General features: G+C 46.6%; 1 protein-coding gene across 4 annotated transcripts in view; it reads right to left on the bottom strand.

The window, feature by feature from the left end:
- The window catches only part of ADK (adenosine kinase), a 671,242-nt gene that overhangs the window by 35,064 nt on the left and 618,222 nt on the right, over window positions 1–17,956 (bottom strand). For all 4 annotated transcript variants that reach the window (XM_063958650.1, XM_063958649.1, XM_063958652.1 and 1 more), the window contains 2 exons: window positions 13,877–13,912; window positions 10,722–10,836 (listed from right to left, as the gene is read on the bottom strand). In XM_063958650.1, coding sequence (XP_063814720.1) covers window positions 10,722–10,836; window positions 13,877–13,912 — 151 coding nt within the window. The remainder of the gene's footprint in view (window positions 1–10,721; window positions 10,837–13,876; window positions 13,913–17,956) is intronic.

The raw sequence follows: 17,956 nt of genomic DNA, 5'->3' as shown, positions 1-17,956 counted from the left end.
CCCCCCCAGCGCCCTGCACCCTCAGTGACCGGAGTGTGAAGTGTGCTGAGAGCAATGGCGCACAGCTGCAGTGCTGTGCGCTACCTTATTTGAAGACAGGAACGTCTTCTGCCGCCGCTTTCTCCGGACCTCTTCGCTCTTCTGGCTCTGTAAGGGGGCCGGCGGCGCGGCTCCGGGACCCATCCAGGCTGAACCTGTGATCGTCCCTCTGGAGCTAATGTCCAGTAGCCAAGAAGCCCAATCCACTCTGCAGTCAGGTGAGTTCGCTTCTTCTCCCCTTAGTCCCACGATGCAGTGAGCCTGTTGCCAGCAGGACTCACTGAAAATAAAAAACCTATTTAAACTTTTACTTCTAAGCAGCTCAGGAGAGCCACCTAGCTTGCACCCTTCTCGTTCGGGCACAAAAATCTAACTGAGGCTTGGAGGAGGGTCATAGGCAGGGCCGGATTAACAATGGGGCTGATGGAGCTGCAGCTCCAAGCCCACCCTTTAAAATAGGCCCACTGCATCTGCAGATGTCCTTGTGCTGTAGACAGGAAAAAAAAGAAAAATCCTGCTACTTCAGCCTGCAGCATCCTAGGCCCCGCCCCCTCCGGCGTCAACAACACCCACCCCCATAAACACCCACTATCAGGCCAACTTCTCACTGCCATACCATATTTTAGCCTCCTGCTGCGGTCCTCGTACTAAGCCCCGCCCCTTCCAAAATTTAGCCACGCCCTTTCGAGGTCCGCGAATCGCGTCAAAAGTGGGCGGGGCCTAATGCCACAATAATACACTCGGCGCCAGTACCCGTCAGTGGCTAAATTCTACGCTTGGCTCATTTGCTGCTGCTGCACATGCAGCACAACTATTGGTGAGTGCTCAGGTTTGTGTCCTTATTACTTTAATTCTTGGGCCAGCAATTGCCCCTTCCCTTCAAGTCCTCACTGCTAATGCGATGCGATCTCCATTATGGGGGTCATTCCGAGTTGTTCGCTAGCAGATTTCGGTCACATTTCTGCTATTAGGTGAAAAATCGGCATTTCTGCGCAGGCGCATGGTTCGCAATGCGTATGCGCAGCGGACTTTCACAACATTCTTGGTACTTTCACACATGCTCGAACGACGCTTTTCAGTCGCACTACACGCCGCAGAGTGATTGACAGGAAGTGGGTGTTTCTGGGCGGAAACTGGCCGTTTTCGGGAAGTGTTGGGAAAAACGCAGGCGTGCCAGATAAAAACGCAGGCATGCCTGTAGAAACGCAGGCGTGGCTGGGAGAACGCTGGGCGTGTTTGTGACGTCAAATCAGGAACTGAATGGTGTGAAGTGATCGCAAGGAAGGAGTAGGCCTGCAGGTACTCAGAAAATGCACAGTCTTCTTTTGCTGCCGCACTGCGATGTTTTCGGTCGTACTTTTACAATGCTTAGATAGACTCCCAGAGGGCGGCGGCTTAGCGTTTGCATTGCTGCTAAAAGCAGCTAGCAAGCGAACAACTCGGAATAACACCCTATGCCTTTTAGGGCCAGTGTGCAGTGCACGTGCAGGTCCCAATCTGCGCGTGCGCAGGCTGGCCATTGCGATCACATTCATGCAAACGCCACTGCCTGATTGACAGGCAGAGGCGTTGGGGTGGTAATACAGCATTGAGAGGGCGGCAACGCGGGGGCATAATGTCGAAAATGGGGGCAGGATCGGGGGGACTGCCTTTGCAGCCAGGCTGCGCAGGCAGGGGAGCTTCCCTTAATTAGCGATGCGATCACAATTGAATTGCGATCGTATTGCTTCCCCGCCATTAGCATGCTGGGCACTGCTATATGAACAACTAATGGTCCCCATACATTTGTGCGATGCCCTGCGACGCGACATCGCGCTGGCAGTTCAAGTGCGATGAAATCACACCTGAACTGCCAAAGTGATTACCATGCGATCATGCGATAGATCGCATAGTAATCACGTGATGGGCATGTCACCGCCGAGTGGGAGCGGCCTCTGGACGCTCCCGGCAAGTGCCCATCGCAGTGCGATATATTGCATGTGTTTTTAAAAACACATGCAATCGCACTGCGATGTGATAAATATTGAGTGCAGCACTTTATATCTTGCAACGCGACATTCGACCAGCGTGCCCGCGCATCGCGTCACATGGTACCTAAAATGTGCATACATGCCTTCGATTTATCGGTCGAAATCGAAGGATTGTACCTGATATCTCACAAGTGTATGGGCTACATTAGTCCAAATGGGTATGAGTCTTGCATGGTGCCCTCCTTGGTATATCTTCATGGGTGCTATGGGGCCGATTCAGCATGATACGAAAAAGTGCTAAAATCGCTATTTGCCGATTTTAGCAGTTCTGCGTTTGCATCTGAATGCAGTCTAAGTCCCGGTGTGGCGGTGAAGGGGCGTCGACATAGCGTTTTCTGGGTGTCGAAGCACCGTTTCAGGGGCACAGTCCAGACAACGGAGGCATGTCCGGACTGTTTGCGGGGCGAGCCGCAGTGGCTGCGTGTGACATAAAATCATGGCAGCCTACCGTCTCCCTACGTGACCACTCTTATAATGCGAGTGCTTCACCGCTTAGCAAATAGTTCGCATGTTAGCGGGGGGGAACCCGGGATGCGGGGCGGACTTTACTTGTGCTGGGCGCCCCCGCATGCTAGAGACATGAGTTGTAGTTTTGTGATTTCTCGCAAAACTACAATCATTCTGAATTAGGCCCTATGTTCTGGAGGGCCGACGTACCCCTCTGGTGCATCAACTTACTCTTTCCGGTGTATGTTGGCGCTTCTCCTGGTGCGCGTTGGTGTCTATGTTGCTATGGAAGGCAGTCCTCCCTTCTTTGCTATCCCAGGCTAGGTACCTGTGTGGATCGGTAGGTGCAGGATCATACACCCTGTCGGTAACCTGGGGGACCATCGGGAGCTACGAGACTTCGGGCACCTGGCCTCGCAAGATCTCCCAGTACCCATAGATTTCTAATTTCCCCATCGACCAATCAGCAGCTCTGTATCATTTTATAGTATGCAAATTATAGATGTTACTTCAGTGCTGATTGGTTGCCATGGGCAACTTCTCCACTGGCTCACTTCTCCGCTCTTATCACTGCTTAGTAAATGTACCCCTAAGTTGGTGGGTGGTTTGCTGCAGTGTCCCAGTATGTGTAGGACGCATGTGTCTATTGATATGTCTGCTCCCTGCAATCCTTCTGACCTTTTTCAAGGGTAGCACAGTAGTCAGAATAGGAATGTCTTTATGGGAAGTGGTATCTCATCAGGTGGCAGTGGGCGTTGCTCTGCTGAATGATTGATAGTCCCAGATGTTGGGTGCCATGTTAGAGCTAGCCTCGTATATTTGTTTTTAGATACAATGTTGGCTAAATCATCCATACAAGTTTGGCTTATATCACAAATAGTAGGTGGCGGTATTGGATAAATGCTTCTTAGGAATCTTGCCATGAGTCTTTATATTCCGGGCAGGCAATGTACCAAGCAAGCTTTATTAAAGAATGTGCAGAATAAGTAAGGGTATGACTGCTAGATGCTGGTGTGTGTGATATTAACCCTGTCTGGGTCCCTCTGGGTCTTCATATCCTCTCCTAGGTCTATAGATGTATTCAGGTCATAGGATCTGGTCATATATATTAGAGATGAGCGGGTTCGGTTCCTCGGAATCCGAACCCGCCCGAACTTCAGGTTTTTTTACACGGGGCCGAGCGACTCGGATCTTCCCGCCTTGCTCGGTTAACCCGAGCGCGCCCGAACGTCATCATCCCGCTGTCGGATTCTCGCGAGGCTCGGATTCTATCGCGAGACTCGGATTCTATATAAGGAGCCGCGCGTCGCCGCCATTTTCACACGTGCATTGAGATTGATAGGGAGAGGGCGTGGCTGGCGTCCTCTCCGTTTGATTAGAGTACTAGAGAGAGACACAAATTTTGGGGAGCATATTATTAGGAGGAGTACTACTTGCTGCTGATCGTGTGACCAGTGACCACCAGTTTAATTAATCCGTTCTCTGCCTGAAAAAAAACGATAGTCACATACCATATCTGTGCTCAGCCCAGTGTGCTGCATCATATGTAATACTGTATATTATCATTATCTGACTGTGCTGAGTGCTCACTGCTCACACAGCTTAATTGTGGGGGAGACTGGGGAGCAGTTATAGCAGGAGTACATATTTTAAGTACAGTGCACACTTTTGCTGCCAGAGTGCCACTGCCAGTGTGACTGACCAGTGACCACTGACCACCAGTATTGTGATTGTCTGCTGACCACCAGTATATTGTGATTGTCTGCCTGAAAAAGTTAAACACTCGTCGTGTGGTGTTTTTATAAACGCATTCTGCAGACAGTGTTCAGCAGGTCCGTCATTACATAATATATACCTGTCCGGCTGCAGTACTAGTGTGATATATATATATTTAAATTTAATCTCATTATCATCCAGTCTATATTAGCAGCAGACACAGTACGGTAGTCCACGGCTGTAGCTACCTCTGTGTCGGCAGTCGCTCGTCCATCCATAATTGTATACCACCTACCCGTGTTTTTTTTTTTTTTTTCTATCTTCTTGATACTAGTAGCTTACTTTAGGAGTCTGCAGTGCTGAGTCTGACAGACAGTGTCCAGCAGGTCCGTCATTACATAATATATACCTGTCCGGCTGCAGTACTAGTGTGATATATATATATATTTTAATTTTATCTCATTATCATCCAGTCTATATTAGCAGCAGACACAGTACGGTAGTCCACGGCTGTAGCTGTGGCAGGGCCCAAGGACAATTCCATCTTGCACCTCTTTTTTCTTTCATTTTTCTTTGCGTCATGTGCTGTTTGGGGAGTGTTTTTTGGAAGGGCCATCCTGCGTGACACTGCAGTGACACTCCTAGATGGGCCAGGTGTTTGTGTCGGCCACTAGGGTCGCTTAGCTTACTCACACAGCTACCTCATTGCGCCTCTTTTTTTCTTTGCGTCATGTGCTGTTTGGGGAGTGTTTTTTGGAAGGGCCATCCTGCGTGACCCTGCAGTGCCACTCCTAGATGGGCCAGGTGTTTGTGTCGGCCACTAGGGTCGCTTAGCTTAGTCATCCAGCGACCTCGGTGCAAATTTTAGGACTAAAAATAATATTGTGAGGTGTGAGGTGTTCAGAATAGACTGAAAATGAGTGGAAATTATGGTTTTTGAGGTTAATAATACTTTGGGATCAAAATGACCCCCAAATTCTATGATTTAAGCTGTTTTTTAGTGTTTTTTGAAAAAAACACCCGAATCCAAAACACACCCGAATCCGACAAAAAAAATTCGGTGAGGTTTTGCCAAAACGCGGTCGAACCCAAAACACGGCCGCGGAACCGAACACAAAACCAAAACACAAAACCCGAAAAATTTCAAGTGCACATCTCTAATATATATATCTTTAGTGTGCTTAGGCTGTGTTGAAACGGCTTTATCCTGCCATATACGGCTATGTCCTGGCTTATGTGCATTCTGTGTGGAATACATATGTTTTACCGGCGGCCGGGATCCTGGTTGTTAGGATCCCGACAGCGGGATCCCGGCCACCAGTATGCTGGCAGCGGGGCGAGCGCTAGAAAGCCCCTTGCAGGCTCGCTACACTCGCCACTGGATCTATTCTCCCTCTATGGCTGTCGCGGACACCCATAGAGGGAGAAAAGTCTATGGTGCCAGTATTCCGGCAGCAGTATTTCACCGCCTGTCGGGATTCCGGTGTAGGCATTGTGACCACCGGGATCCCAACAGGCAGTCTCGTGAATGCCTCCCTTTTGTGTGCCAGATATTTTATCTGATGTGGTATGGTGTGCTCTATCGTTTGGCATTACACTACATCTATGTTTTAAATCCAACAAAATGATCCATGATGCATCTAATATAATGATTTGCATGACATGACAAAAATAGCATTAGTTACAAGAGTTATGAGCTAGCAGTCAATAAGGATTCTAGACTTTTCCATATTGTGAGCAGATTTCAGATGTGTGTGTATATATGTATAGAGAGAGAGAGAACAGGATAGAGGGGCACTCACCAGAAATTTTGCACTTAAAAAGACATTTAATTCATACTTAACAGCATGATGATTCAAGTTATTCATTCATTGACGTTACGATCCAATCCGGATCGTCATCAGGATGCACAACATATGCAGCAAATACAGCATATCTCAGCTGCCCATGTTCACCAGTACCAAATTATTTATGCCTGACGGGCCCCCTAAAATACCCCAAACAATGTAAAAAACGGCGCAAATACTTATGCACCAATCACCACGAGAATAAACCATGATGATTTAGGGGGGACACACCTTTAGTCAACATTATCACAGAGTATATCATTAACCCAGGTAACCAAAATAATCTCCCCTCTCACGCTGGTACTCACCGCTGGGTCCGGCGCCCGAGCATCCTCACACAGTGCCTGTAGCCAGCGTGCGTTCCACCGCTATCCGGTGGAACGCATAGCATTTCCTGTGACGGGCGCAGCTATGCGTCTACGTCACTTCTGGCAAACGCGTCACACATAGCAACAGCATCTAACAATAGCCGCTGCATACTAAAAGGGACCGTAATAGCGGCTCTAATGATAATACCATGGGAACCAATAACAAATGTGTATAGCATATGGTACAACAAAACACTATTTCCAGAAGTAATATTGTCTTCGAAATCGCTGGGAGCTTCAGGAAGCCCGTCAGGGAGAAGCAGCTTATGTAAACACATGCATATCAGGAAAATTGAAAATGGTTAAAAACTATATACATACAACCACAGACAATATAATATACTTATAAATACCACAAATGTAGACAAAAAAGTTGGAGAGTGTGCTGGCCAAAAAATCACAAAAAAACAGAAAAGTAAAAAATCACAAAGCTCCACTAACGCCCAGGTTTAACCCTATCCAAACTATTTACTAATGGAGAGGGTCAATTCCAGGATCAAAACACGGCAGACAACGTGGTGCAAAATCAACGAAGGAAAGCACTGAGAAAATTATTTTCATTTAAACCATGAGGTGACACAGTTCCTTATTGGAAAATCCATCTTGCCTCAAATTTCTTAAGGATCAATTCCCTGTCTCCACCTCTTGATGGTGGTGGTACCCTGTCAATGATACGGCTTTGTAAAGCAGAAATTTGGTGTCCAAGTGTCATAAAATGATGGGCAACTGGTTTATCAGTTACTCCAGTGGATATAGGCTGGTGAATCGTCATCCTATGGTTGGCCATTCTCTCCCGGAAAGTGCATGTGGTCATCCCGACATAGGACAACCCACAGGGGCACGTGAGTAGGTAGATTACAAACTCCATACGGCAATGGAGCTTATACCGAATCTGAATCGGCCTTCCCGTTTGTGGATGCGGAAAACTCGTGCCTGACACCATCAAGCGGAACGTGGTGCAACCAACACATTTAATGCAGCCAGGTTTCTGTGTCATTAACCAGGTGTTATCTTTGGTATTGCTTATTCCACTGGGGTGCATCAAAAGTTGTTTCAAATTTCTGCCCCTTCTATATGACATCATTGGCGTCTCTTTACTATATAACGCTGAAAGAAGAGTCCGTAGACAAAATTGACCAGTGCTCCTTAATAGATCTAGCAACCAAAGGTGGTTTCTCATCAAATTGAGTTACGAATGTCAACCGATCACCTTTCTTGTTTAGTTGTCTGCATGTCTTTTTCCATGCTTTGGTGAGGCAACCCTCTATAGTCCTAGAATTATAGCCCCTATCCAAAAAACGTTGTTTCATTTCTGATAGTTGAATTTCAGCAGTGTCTCGATCAGAATTGTTCCTTATCACCTGCATAAATTGTGAAATGGGAAGGCTATTTTTTAGGTGTGGAGGATGGTTATTTGCAGCATGCAATAGAGTGTTCCTGTCAGTTTCCTTTTGGAACAAGGTCGTTTTTAATCTTGAACCATCACGTGTGACGGTCACATCCAAAAATTGAATGGATATATCTCATATGGAAATGGTCACTCACAGTCTACTCAATCAGGCAGAAGTAAATACAGACACATGGCCTAATTCAGACCTGATCGCTGTTGTGCGTTTTCGCACAGCAGCGATCAGGTCTGAACTGCGAATGCGCCAGCACATGCCAGACAGCCGACAGTCATCTCAGCTCTGCGATCGCCTCTGCCTGATTGACAGGCAGAGGCGGTCGCTGGGCGGGAGGGGGCGGGCCAGCGGCATTTGGCCGCCATTTTAGGCGCGCGGTACGGGCAATGCAGGCGTGCCCGGACCATGTGGGGGGCGGGCCGTGGCAGCTGTGTGACATCACACGCAGCCACTGCGACCCGGACAGCAACGAGTAGCCCCCTGCGAGCTCGCAGGAGCTGCGCTGATAGGGAACTACTCTTCAAGTACAAAGCATCGCCGCCGTGCGATGCTTTTGTATTTGAGCGGCGGGGCAGGGACTGACATGCGAGGCGGACTAGCCCTGTACCCCCGCATGTCAGGGAAGCTGATTGTAGATGTGCTAAATTTAGCACATCTATGATCAGGTCTGAATTAGGCACACATTCTTTACTATTGCCAACGTTGCCGATGAGATTTTGGTAATTAAAAACGTACGGATATCGCGGTTAATGATCAATGGTCATTATCACGGTATCCAATTAGAGGCCATTTTTATCGACCATAATTATACCTACAATTGCACGATAACACATGGGATCAGGGATAAGTTCACGATTCCCTTGTGTTTTCGTGGCTCTGGCGGCTGCTTATCAGAGATTATGTTGTGCGCGCCTGAAGCATGCAAAGCATAGTCCACAATAAGTGACGGCATTGGGGAATAAGGATGCTGGGATCGGGGCTAGTAAGATCCTATTACGCTACCATTTCCATATGCTATTTAATTCACTGTATGGCCACCGAAGCATGTTGGTCAAATATTGAGGAGTGCCGGCCTGCAATTGTCTATATACTTTATATATAACCTCAATAACATTTATTTTATTAATAACCATAGTTCGTGTTTTAAAACAAACAAACATTTATTCAGTGGTTAATAAAATAATAGGTGGTCTATGCTTCATATAAGCAAAGAGAGGAGGGAGATTGAGGTGGGTGAAGGAAGGTGGGTAGCTATGCCCTCCATGGCGCTAGCCACACACCACGGCATCGACCACACCCCCATATCAGTAATCACACCCCCACCATGCTGGTCACACCCCCTGCGGCAGTGCACAATAGGCCTTTTATATATTTCAGCTCCAGGCCCATCAGGACCTTAATCTGGCACTGGTCATAGGGGGAGGAGCCAGTGCACACCAGCTAGTCTAAAGCTTTTACTTTTTGTGCCCAGTCTCCTGCGGAGCCGCTATTCCCCATGGTCCTTACGGAGTTCCCAGCATCCACTAGGACGTCAGAGAAAATCTGATTGGCTGGTCCTTTATCACCTTCCACTTTATCACTTCACCGAGCTTAATTAATCTGCCCCATTGTGAGGTGTACTGTAAGTTAATTGAATAAAGGGAGGAATCTAATCGGAGCTGCTATTTAAGGACAGGAGACTACAGCAACACTACTCTTTGATAAAGCATCCGGTAGACACGAAACACATTGGGGGTTATTCTTTTATCACTACCTACTCTCCACGACTCTCCGTTTCTGCTCAACAATCTACTCACTAGTCAATGCTCCTACATATTTACACAGCAAAATCCTTCCTTACAGGTGGCTTTCCTTATTGGAACTACATTGAGGTCTATCACTTACTAGACCACACTAAAGGCCCGTATTCACGGGCAGATGTGGGGAGAGGTGTGCGCTGAGTGAACCACTCAACACACCTCTCCCCCCGCTCAGCACAGCTCGATGTGTGCCGAGTGTGCGCGGGGGGGGGGGGGGGGGACACGCTAATTTCACTCAGCGGGTGAAATGAGTGACCTGCTAGATTGAGCCAATCTAGCACCAGCGATAGCGACGCACGGGGCCGTGCATCGCTGTCGCTGTGGTGGGTACACATGGACAGATCATGCTAAAAATCTAAGCAATCTAGTCGAATTGCTTAGATTATCGCTCCGTGAGTACCCCCCTTTAAGGGATTACCTACAGAATATACACGAATGCTGGACATTACAGCTGATAAACATGACTTACCTGTGTAAGTTCTGGACTTCATTTATACATACGCTGCACAATGGTATTAAGACCATTCCGTCAAGTGGGACTCTTTCTGGTCAGCGTTGTTTTATATTTTTATGTTAATTTTATATATTTGCTATAATAGGTGATTGTTAGTAAATGTTTACAAAGTATCTTCACTGATTTTTTTTCTGCCATGCCAATACTGTTTTTTTTTTTTTAATAAGCACAGTGCCTATTTCATAGCTTTATTATCTTTGAGAATCAAGTGAGTGACCACTTGCTCACATAAGGAAGCTATTGATTTATAAAGTGTAATTTATTTACATTGTATATTATTAATGCTATATTATTACTGCCTGAGTAAGTTTGTAAGCTCTATGACTGTTTATTACCCAGTTTTATTATTGTTGTTTCCAATTGTAAAGCGCAACGGAATTTGCTGTGCTATGTAAGAAACTGTTAATAAATGTGTTTTCGTTTTTTCAGCTACTAAGAAGGATCAGTAATTTAAAAATAAAAACAAAACATAATATAACAGTTAACAAAAAAAATCCCTTAAAACTAAAATACAAAACAACAAAATTTGTGGTGAGACATCAAAGTCAAATAACAAACCTGTTGCCATGATAGTTTCCTCATGTCCCTGTGTAAACACAACCACCCTTGGCTTTTTTGAGTTCACCTTTGGCAACGCCTGAGTCTTTTTGGCAATCTCCTTAATATCTTCGGTCTATGGAATTAAACACATTAAAAATACCACGAATAACAAAATTAAACATTCATTAAGATAAAATGGCAGGTAATATGTCATAAAGGAATTTAAAAAATGTAATCCGTAATATGCCTTTCACAAAAACCTAGGTTGTGCGTAGGTTTGAAAGAGTCAACCCAAGTTGCGTGTCCAAGGTCTGGGACCCTGATCATGACCATGGTTATTCCTAGGTCTATGTCGGATATGCCGCTGCGTGAAAGGTTGTTCCCGGGTTACCTTACCAAAGTTATGTTAGAAGGAGCCAATGATATTATTTTTGAATACTCATTAACCTGTGTTCCTTATCCCAGCTCAGACATAGGGGTATATTCAATTAGGGTCGGATCCGCTCCGACATGCATTTGTCGGAATGGATCCGACAACCCCTATTCAATCTCATCTCAATTCGACTTTTAAAAAGTCAAATTGAGATGAGGGACCCAGAGGAGGAGGGGGAGGGGGGGTTTGGATAGCCGCGGGGAGGACAGCCGCTGGCAGACGGAGGAGAGCAGCGCTATAAGGAGGTTGTCTCAGAGACGCCAGACCTCACGGCAGTGTCCACCCGGCTCCAGCAAGCGTGACCTCACTTGCTGGAGTCCGGTGGAAGCTGCCGTGAGCCATCCTGCTGCAGTGCTGTGCTGTAGCACTGCTCTCCCCTGTCTCCCCGCGGCTCCCCCACCTCTCCTCCTCTGGGTCCCACATCTCAGTCCGACATTTTTTTATGTCGGACTGAGATGGTCGACAACGGGGCCAAATCCTGTTTTTGGCCCCGTTTCACTCAAAAGTACGTGAATCGGCAGCTATACCGCCGATTCACGTACTATTCGACAAGTCAAATTCCACGACTTGTCGAATAAAAACTGATGGGATTGAATAGGTCGAATCACTATTCGATCTTAAAAAGTCGAAAACGGACGGTTTTTCGACAGACGGCAGATTTCGACCCTAATTGAATATACCCCATAGACATTTATATGTTTGTTGGAAGTAAATTTTTTGACCAAACATTTTGGGACTGTCCATGAGACATTAGCATTATAATTTTTTTTTGTAAAGAAAGGGTTTACTTACAGATATTTCATGATTCATCAAAACAGTTTGAGGATTTCACTACAAACTGCAATTAGTTGATTGATTGGTAGAAGTAAAGAGATGAAAGAAATGTGGCTACCAGTGCAACCAATAAACAGAGTGTCACTCACAGCTTCATCTCAGCACATAAAACAAAACACTCTCCCGTCTTATCAGCCTGGAACCTAACACAGCCAAGTGCTATCACAACTTATCAGATGACAAATATGAGGTGGTTGTCAAAAGGCAAAGGGAAATCCATGGTCTAGCTGACATCAGCCACTGCATCAATGCTGTGGAAATTTCTGCTAACAGGAACCATTAACCCTTTCCTTCTAACTACTCATTTCAAACTCACTGACTGCAAATCACAATATATATATAGTTCAAAAAGCATACCCTTCCCTAAGACATGCCTGGAATGTCACATTCATCTTCTACTCAAGACAGCTGGAGAACCTGATTGGATGATGAACGCCTATGGTCACTGTCCAACTGCGCTAATGGTCTGGCTGCTCAGCACAAGTGGCCAGATCAAATTAAAATAAAATTAAGGAAAACACACTCTTGAAAGAAAAGTTACACCCCCCCAGAATGGCTATAAACAAATTAAAATCAGTCCCATTGCACAGTGCTGCAACCAAAGTTACTTTTTCAAGCTGTGTGACTGACAATACACCATAAGCAAATCTAGTTCCTGTTTATAACAAATTTGGCAGGAAAAGGCACCGAGCTGCCACCTCTTCAATTCCTGTGGTGCCTTGGCAACAGTAATGCTACCATTGTACATACAATCCATTCTATTTAGCTACTGTACCTACAATAAGTGCGATCAAGCAAACTTGGTATACTACTATGCCATAGCAACTCTAGCCTATGTGTACACATCAAACATATAATCGGCAAGCAGTACAGAGCGTGTACTGTCATTTCAAGACCACACACAAGAAAGTGTCAAGAATTGCTATAGCAACCATTTACAGCAGAAAAAAAATGGTCAGAACTAAATTAATTCTTTAATGATGCAAACAAATCTGGATACAAATATTTACTGCTAACTAAAAAGATTTAATGGGTCTATTAAAATGCTTACGTTGTGTGTGTGTATACAAGCAAAACCACCAAGGAATATGCACTTTTAAACAGTAATAGACAAATCAGTTATGGGATCTGACCGTGTGTGGTCATGGCAATGTATGTAGAGGCTCCCATACAATGAATACAACTCTATTTTAGCTACTTCACTCCAAACCATTTAGCTCAGTGTTCAGAAATTATAGGGTATAAAAGGTTCTTGACAGAAATACAAATGTGGTATTAAAAGGTGCATGCACAGGCAGATGCGATCTTATGTAGGCAACAGATCATCATGTGTCTGGCCTGTATTAGTTAAGGATCTCTAAATCTTATGTGAATTTTATGTAAAACCGTAAATACCGAAGTAAACCTTTATTCCTCTGTTCTTCAATTAGGTTCATGTCACTACTGACTTATAGCAACAATATCAGCACTAGCTACTCCATTCACTCACAAGTAACATGTGAAACATTGCATATTTGCAGTTTTTGTTTTCTTTTCACATGCGTTTGCTAGTTGGATAGTATATATCTGTATAAATTAGGTCTTTTGCATTTGTATTTTTTCCACAGAAAAACACAGGCACGGGTGTGCATGTCAGGGCTCTGTTGCCTATTATGGGGGTGACACCTTGGCAGACAGAACGAAGAACAGAGTGAGTGTCAAGAAGGTGGGAGGGCATTAGATGTGACGAATCCAAGGTTCGCCATGGCAACTGCAGTGAGCACAATGGTGCATCAATCACTGTCCAAAATGTGGGCTCTTGTTGTAAGCTATAGCAACATGGAAATCTCTTTAACACCTCTGCTGCCACATAATATTCATGGCAAGAGTAGGGAGGAAAAGGTGTAGCTGGTTTGTTTTAACTCACCTCAAATCCTTGCTCCCTGGCAAAAGCAGCAGCTTCCTGAAATGGAAAATAGAAACATTAACGCATAAATTTGGTCTTGTGCTCACCTTTGATACAGTAAGACTAAAGGCCCGTATTCACAGGCAGATGTGGAGAGATGTGTGCTGAGCGAACCGCTCAGCACACATCTCTCCCCCCACTCAGCACAGCGTGATGTGTGCTGAGCGTACGGGGGAAGACGGAGGCGCTCATTTCACCCAGCGGGTGAAACGAGCGACCTGCTAGACTGAGCCTGCATGCAGGCCAATCTAGCACCAGCGACAGCGATGCAAGGGGCTGCGCATCGCTATCACTGTGGGGGGTACACACGGAGCGATCATGCGTAGGGGTCTATTTATGAAGCAGTGAACAGAGAGGAGAGAAGTGAGCCTGTGGAGAAGTTGCCCATGAAAACCAATTAGCTACTCCGTACAGTTGTAAAGTATGCAAATGATAAATGTTACTTCAAAGCTGATTGGTTACCATGGGCAACTTCTCCACTGGCTCACTTCACCATCCTTTTCACTGCTTCATGAATAGACCCCTTAAAATCTAAGCAATCTAGTCAGATTGCTTAGATTATCGCTCCGTGAGTACCCCCATTAACACCTACATTACATCTGGAAGCTTGTAACATTCTTTATGCAGCATGTAGCCATTTGGTATAGGAACAGTATCAACAAGGGTGCCCTGTAATCTTATGCTAGGTACACAACTGGACAATGGGCCAACCCAACCAATGATTTGGCAAGTGTTAAGTACAAACAATATAATTGCACACCCACCTACTGTATTTATGTTTTATATACACCTTGTACACACAGCCTGAAGGTAATTTTAACCAATATTTTTAAAAGGAGATTTATGGTAAGAACTTACCCTTGTTAAATCTCTTTCTGCGAGGTACACTGGATTCCACAGGGAATAACATCAGGGTGTAGAGTAGGATCTTGATCCGGAGGCACCAACAGCTAAAGCTTTGACCTTCCCAGGATGCATAGCGCCGCCTCCTCTATAACCCCGTCGCCGTGCACAGGAGCTCAGTTTGTTAACCAGTCCAATGCAGTAGCAGGTAAGAGAGATGACATCAGTTAGTAGCCACAGACATCACATTCTCACAACAGGAGAAGGTAAAATCAGCTAATGCCTTACCTACCCAAAGAAGCCAAGTGCGTCAGCGTGGGTGCCCTGTGGAATCCAGTGTACCTCGCAGAAAGAGATTTAACAAGGGGAAGTTCTTACCATAAATCTCCTTTTCTGCAGCGGGGTACACTGTATTCCACAGGGAATAACATCGGGGATGTCCTAAAGCAGTTCCTCATGGGAGGGGACGCACTGCAGCGGGCACAAGAACCCGGTGTCCAAAGGAAGCATCCTGGGAGGCGAAAGTATCGAAGGCATAGAACCTTATGAACGTGTTCATTGAGGACCACGTAGCCGCCTTGCACAATTGATCCAGGCTCGCAACACGACAGGCCCCCCAAGAGGGTCCAACAGACAGTAGAATGGGCTTTGATAGTAGCAGGAGCTGGAAGACCAGCCTGTACGTAAGCTTGTGCAATCACCATTCTAATACATCTGGCCAGGGTCTGCTTATTTACAGGCCAGCCACATTTGTGAAAACCAAACAGTACAAAGAGAGAATCAGACTTCCGAATGGATGCAGTTCTCTTCACATAGATACAGAGAGCCCGTACCACAGCCAAAGACTGCTCTTTGGAAGACAGATCGGGAGAGTTAAGGGCTGGAACCATAATCTCTTGGTTAAGATGGAACGAAGACACCACCTTAGGAAGATAACAAGGGCGCGTTCGAAGAACTACCCGGTCACAGTGAAAAATCAGAAAGGGAGACCTACAGGACAAGGCACCAAAGTCTGAAACCCGTCTAGCCGAAGCAATAGCTAGCAAAAACAAGACCTTAAGTGTAAGCTACTTCAGGTCCACAGTCTCAAGAGGTTCAAACGGAGCCTCTTATAGGGCATTCAACACAACTGACAAATCCCAAGGAGCCACAGGAGGCACGTAGGGAGGTTGAATCCGTAGAACGCTTTGAGTGAACGTGTGAACATCAGGAAGAGTCGCAATTTTTCTCTGAAACCACACCGATAAGGCAGAAACATGTACCTTGAGGGAGGCCAGACGAAGGCCTGAGTCAAGGCCTCGTTACAGAAAAGCCAAAAGATTGGCAGTACTGAACTTGAACGCATCGCAATTCCTATCAGCACACCAGGTGAAATAGGAATTCCAGACCCTATGATAAATCTGAGCAGAAGCCAGTTTACAGGCCTTCAACATCGTTTGAAAAATCACCTCAGAAAAACCTTTGGCCCTCAGGACGGAAGCTTCAAGAGCCACGCCGTCAAAGCCAGTCGGGCCAAGTTCTGGAAGATACAGGGGCCCTGAACGAGGTGGTCTGGGCGCTGCGATAGTAGAAGGAGGACGCTCTAACGAGAGACCCTGGAGGTCTGAGAACCAATACCGTCTGGGACACGCAGGAGCGATCAGAAGTAGGATTTCTCCTTCTTGCTTGAACTTCCTTATTACCCTGGGCAGGAGTGACACCGGAGGGAACACGTACAGCAGCCGAAAGTTCCATGGAATTGCCAGTGCATCCACGAACACTGCTTGAGGATCCCTTGTCCTTGCGCCGAAGACCGGAACCTTGTTGTTGTGTCGAGATGCCATCAGGTCTACATCTGGTAGGCCGCACTGGTCCACTAGGAGTTGAAATACTTCTGGATGAAGGCTCCACTCTCCGGCGTGTACATCCTGACGGCTGAGGAAGTCCGCTTCCCGGTTGAGGACTCCCGGAATGAACACTGCCGATATGGCTGGCAGATGGCGTTCCGCCCATTGAAGAATCTGACACTTCCCTCATTGCCATTCGGCTTCGAGTGCAGCCTTGATGATTTATGTACGCCACCGTGGTGGCGTTGTCCAACTGTACCTGAACAGGCCTGTTCCGTACCAGTGGCAGGGCAAGTGTCAGCGCATTGAACACTGCCCCCAGTTCCACAATATTTATTGAGAGGCGAGACTCCTCCCAGGTCCAATGACCTTGGAGGGAGTGCTGCTCCAACACCGCTCCTTTACCCCTCAGACTGGTGTCCGTTGTCTGAAGGACCCAGTTGGAGATTCAGAAGGGACGGCCCCTGCTCAGTTGCTGGTCCTGGAGCCACCAACTCAGTGACAGATGGACCTCCGGAGACAAAGATCATTTGAGACCTGATCCGGTGAGGCAGGCCGTCCCAATTGGCAAGAACCAGTTTCTGTAGAGGGCGGAAATGAAATTGAGCATACTCTACCATATCGAAAGCCGAAACCATGAGGCCCAGTACTTGCATCGCCGAGTGTATCGACACTCGTGGACGAGATAGGAAGCATCGTATTCTGTCCAGAAGGTTCAGGACTTTCTCCTGGGACAAAAACAACCGCTGGTTGTGAGTGTCCAACACTGCTCCCAGGTACAACATGCTCTGAGCAGGGACCAGGGATGATTTCTTCCAGTTGATGAGCCACCCGTGCTTGCAGAAACCGGACTGTCCGTTTCAGATGACGGAGGAGAACTTCTGGCGAGCTGGCCAGGATCAGCAAGTTGTCCAGATATGGCAGGGTCCTGATACCCTGACGACGTAGTACAGTCATCACCGCCATGACTTTGGTGAAGATTTGCGGAGCTGTCGCCAGTCCAAAGGGCAAGGCCCGGAATTGATAATGGAGGTTGCCAATAGCAAACCGCAGGTATTGCTGGTGCGACACGGCAATAGGCATATGCAGGTAAGCATCCTGTATATCCAGGGATACCATATAATCCCCTGGCTCCAAAGCCAGAACAATAGAGCGGAGAGCCTCCATACGGAATTTGGATACCCGCACCAATTTGTTCAAAGACTTGAGGTTGAGAATGGGCCGCGAGGACCCATTCGGCTTCGGGACTAGGAACAGGGTGGAATAGTACCCCATACCCTCTGAGACAGGGGCACCGGTATTACCACTCCTGTGTCCAGGAGGGATCGTACCACCACTTACAGAGCGTGTGCCTTTGTCAGATCTGAAGGAA

Source organism: Pseudophryne corroboree, chromosome 3 (assembly GCF_028390025.1).
Source record: "Pseudophryne corroboree isolate aPseCor3 chromosome 3, aPseCor3.hap2, whole genome shotgun sequence".
Lineage (NCBI taxonomy): Eukaryota > Metazoa > Chordata > Amphibia > Anura > Myobatrachidae > Pseudophryne > Pseudophryne corroboree.
The sequence above is the reverse complement of the archived record's forward strand: the minus strand, read 5'-3'. Positions and strand labels throughout refer to the sequence as shown.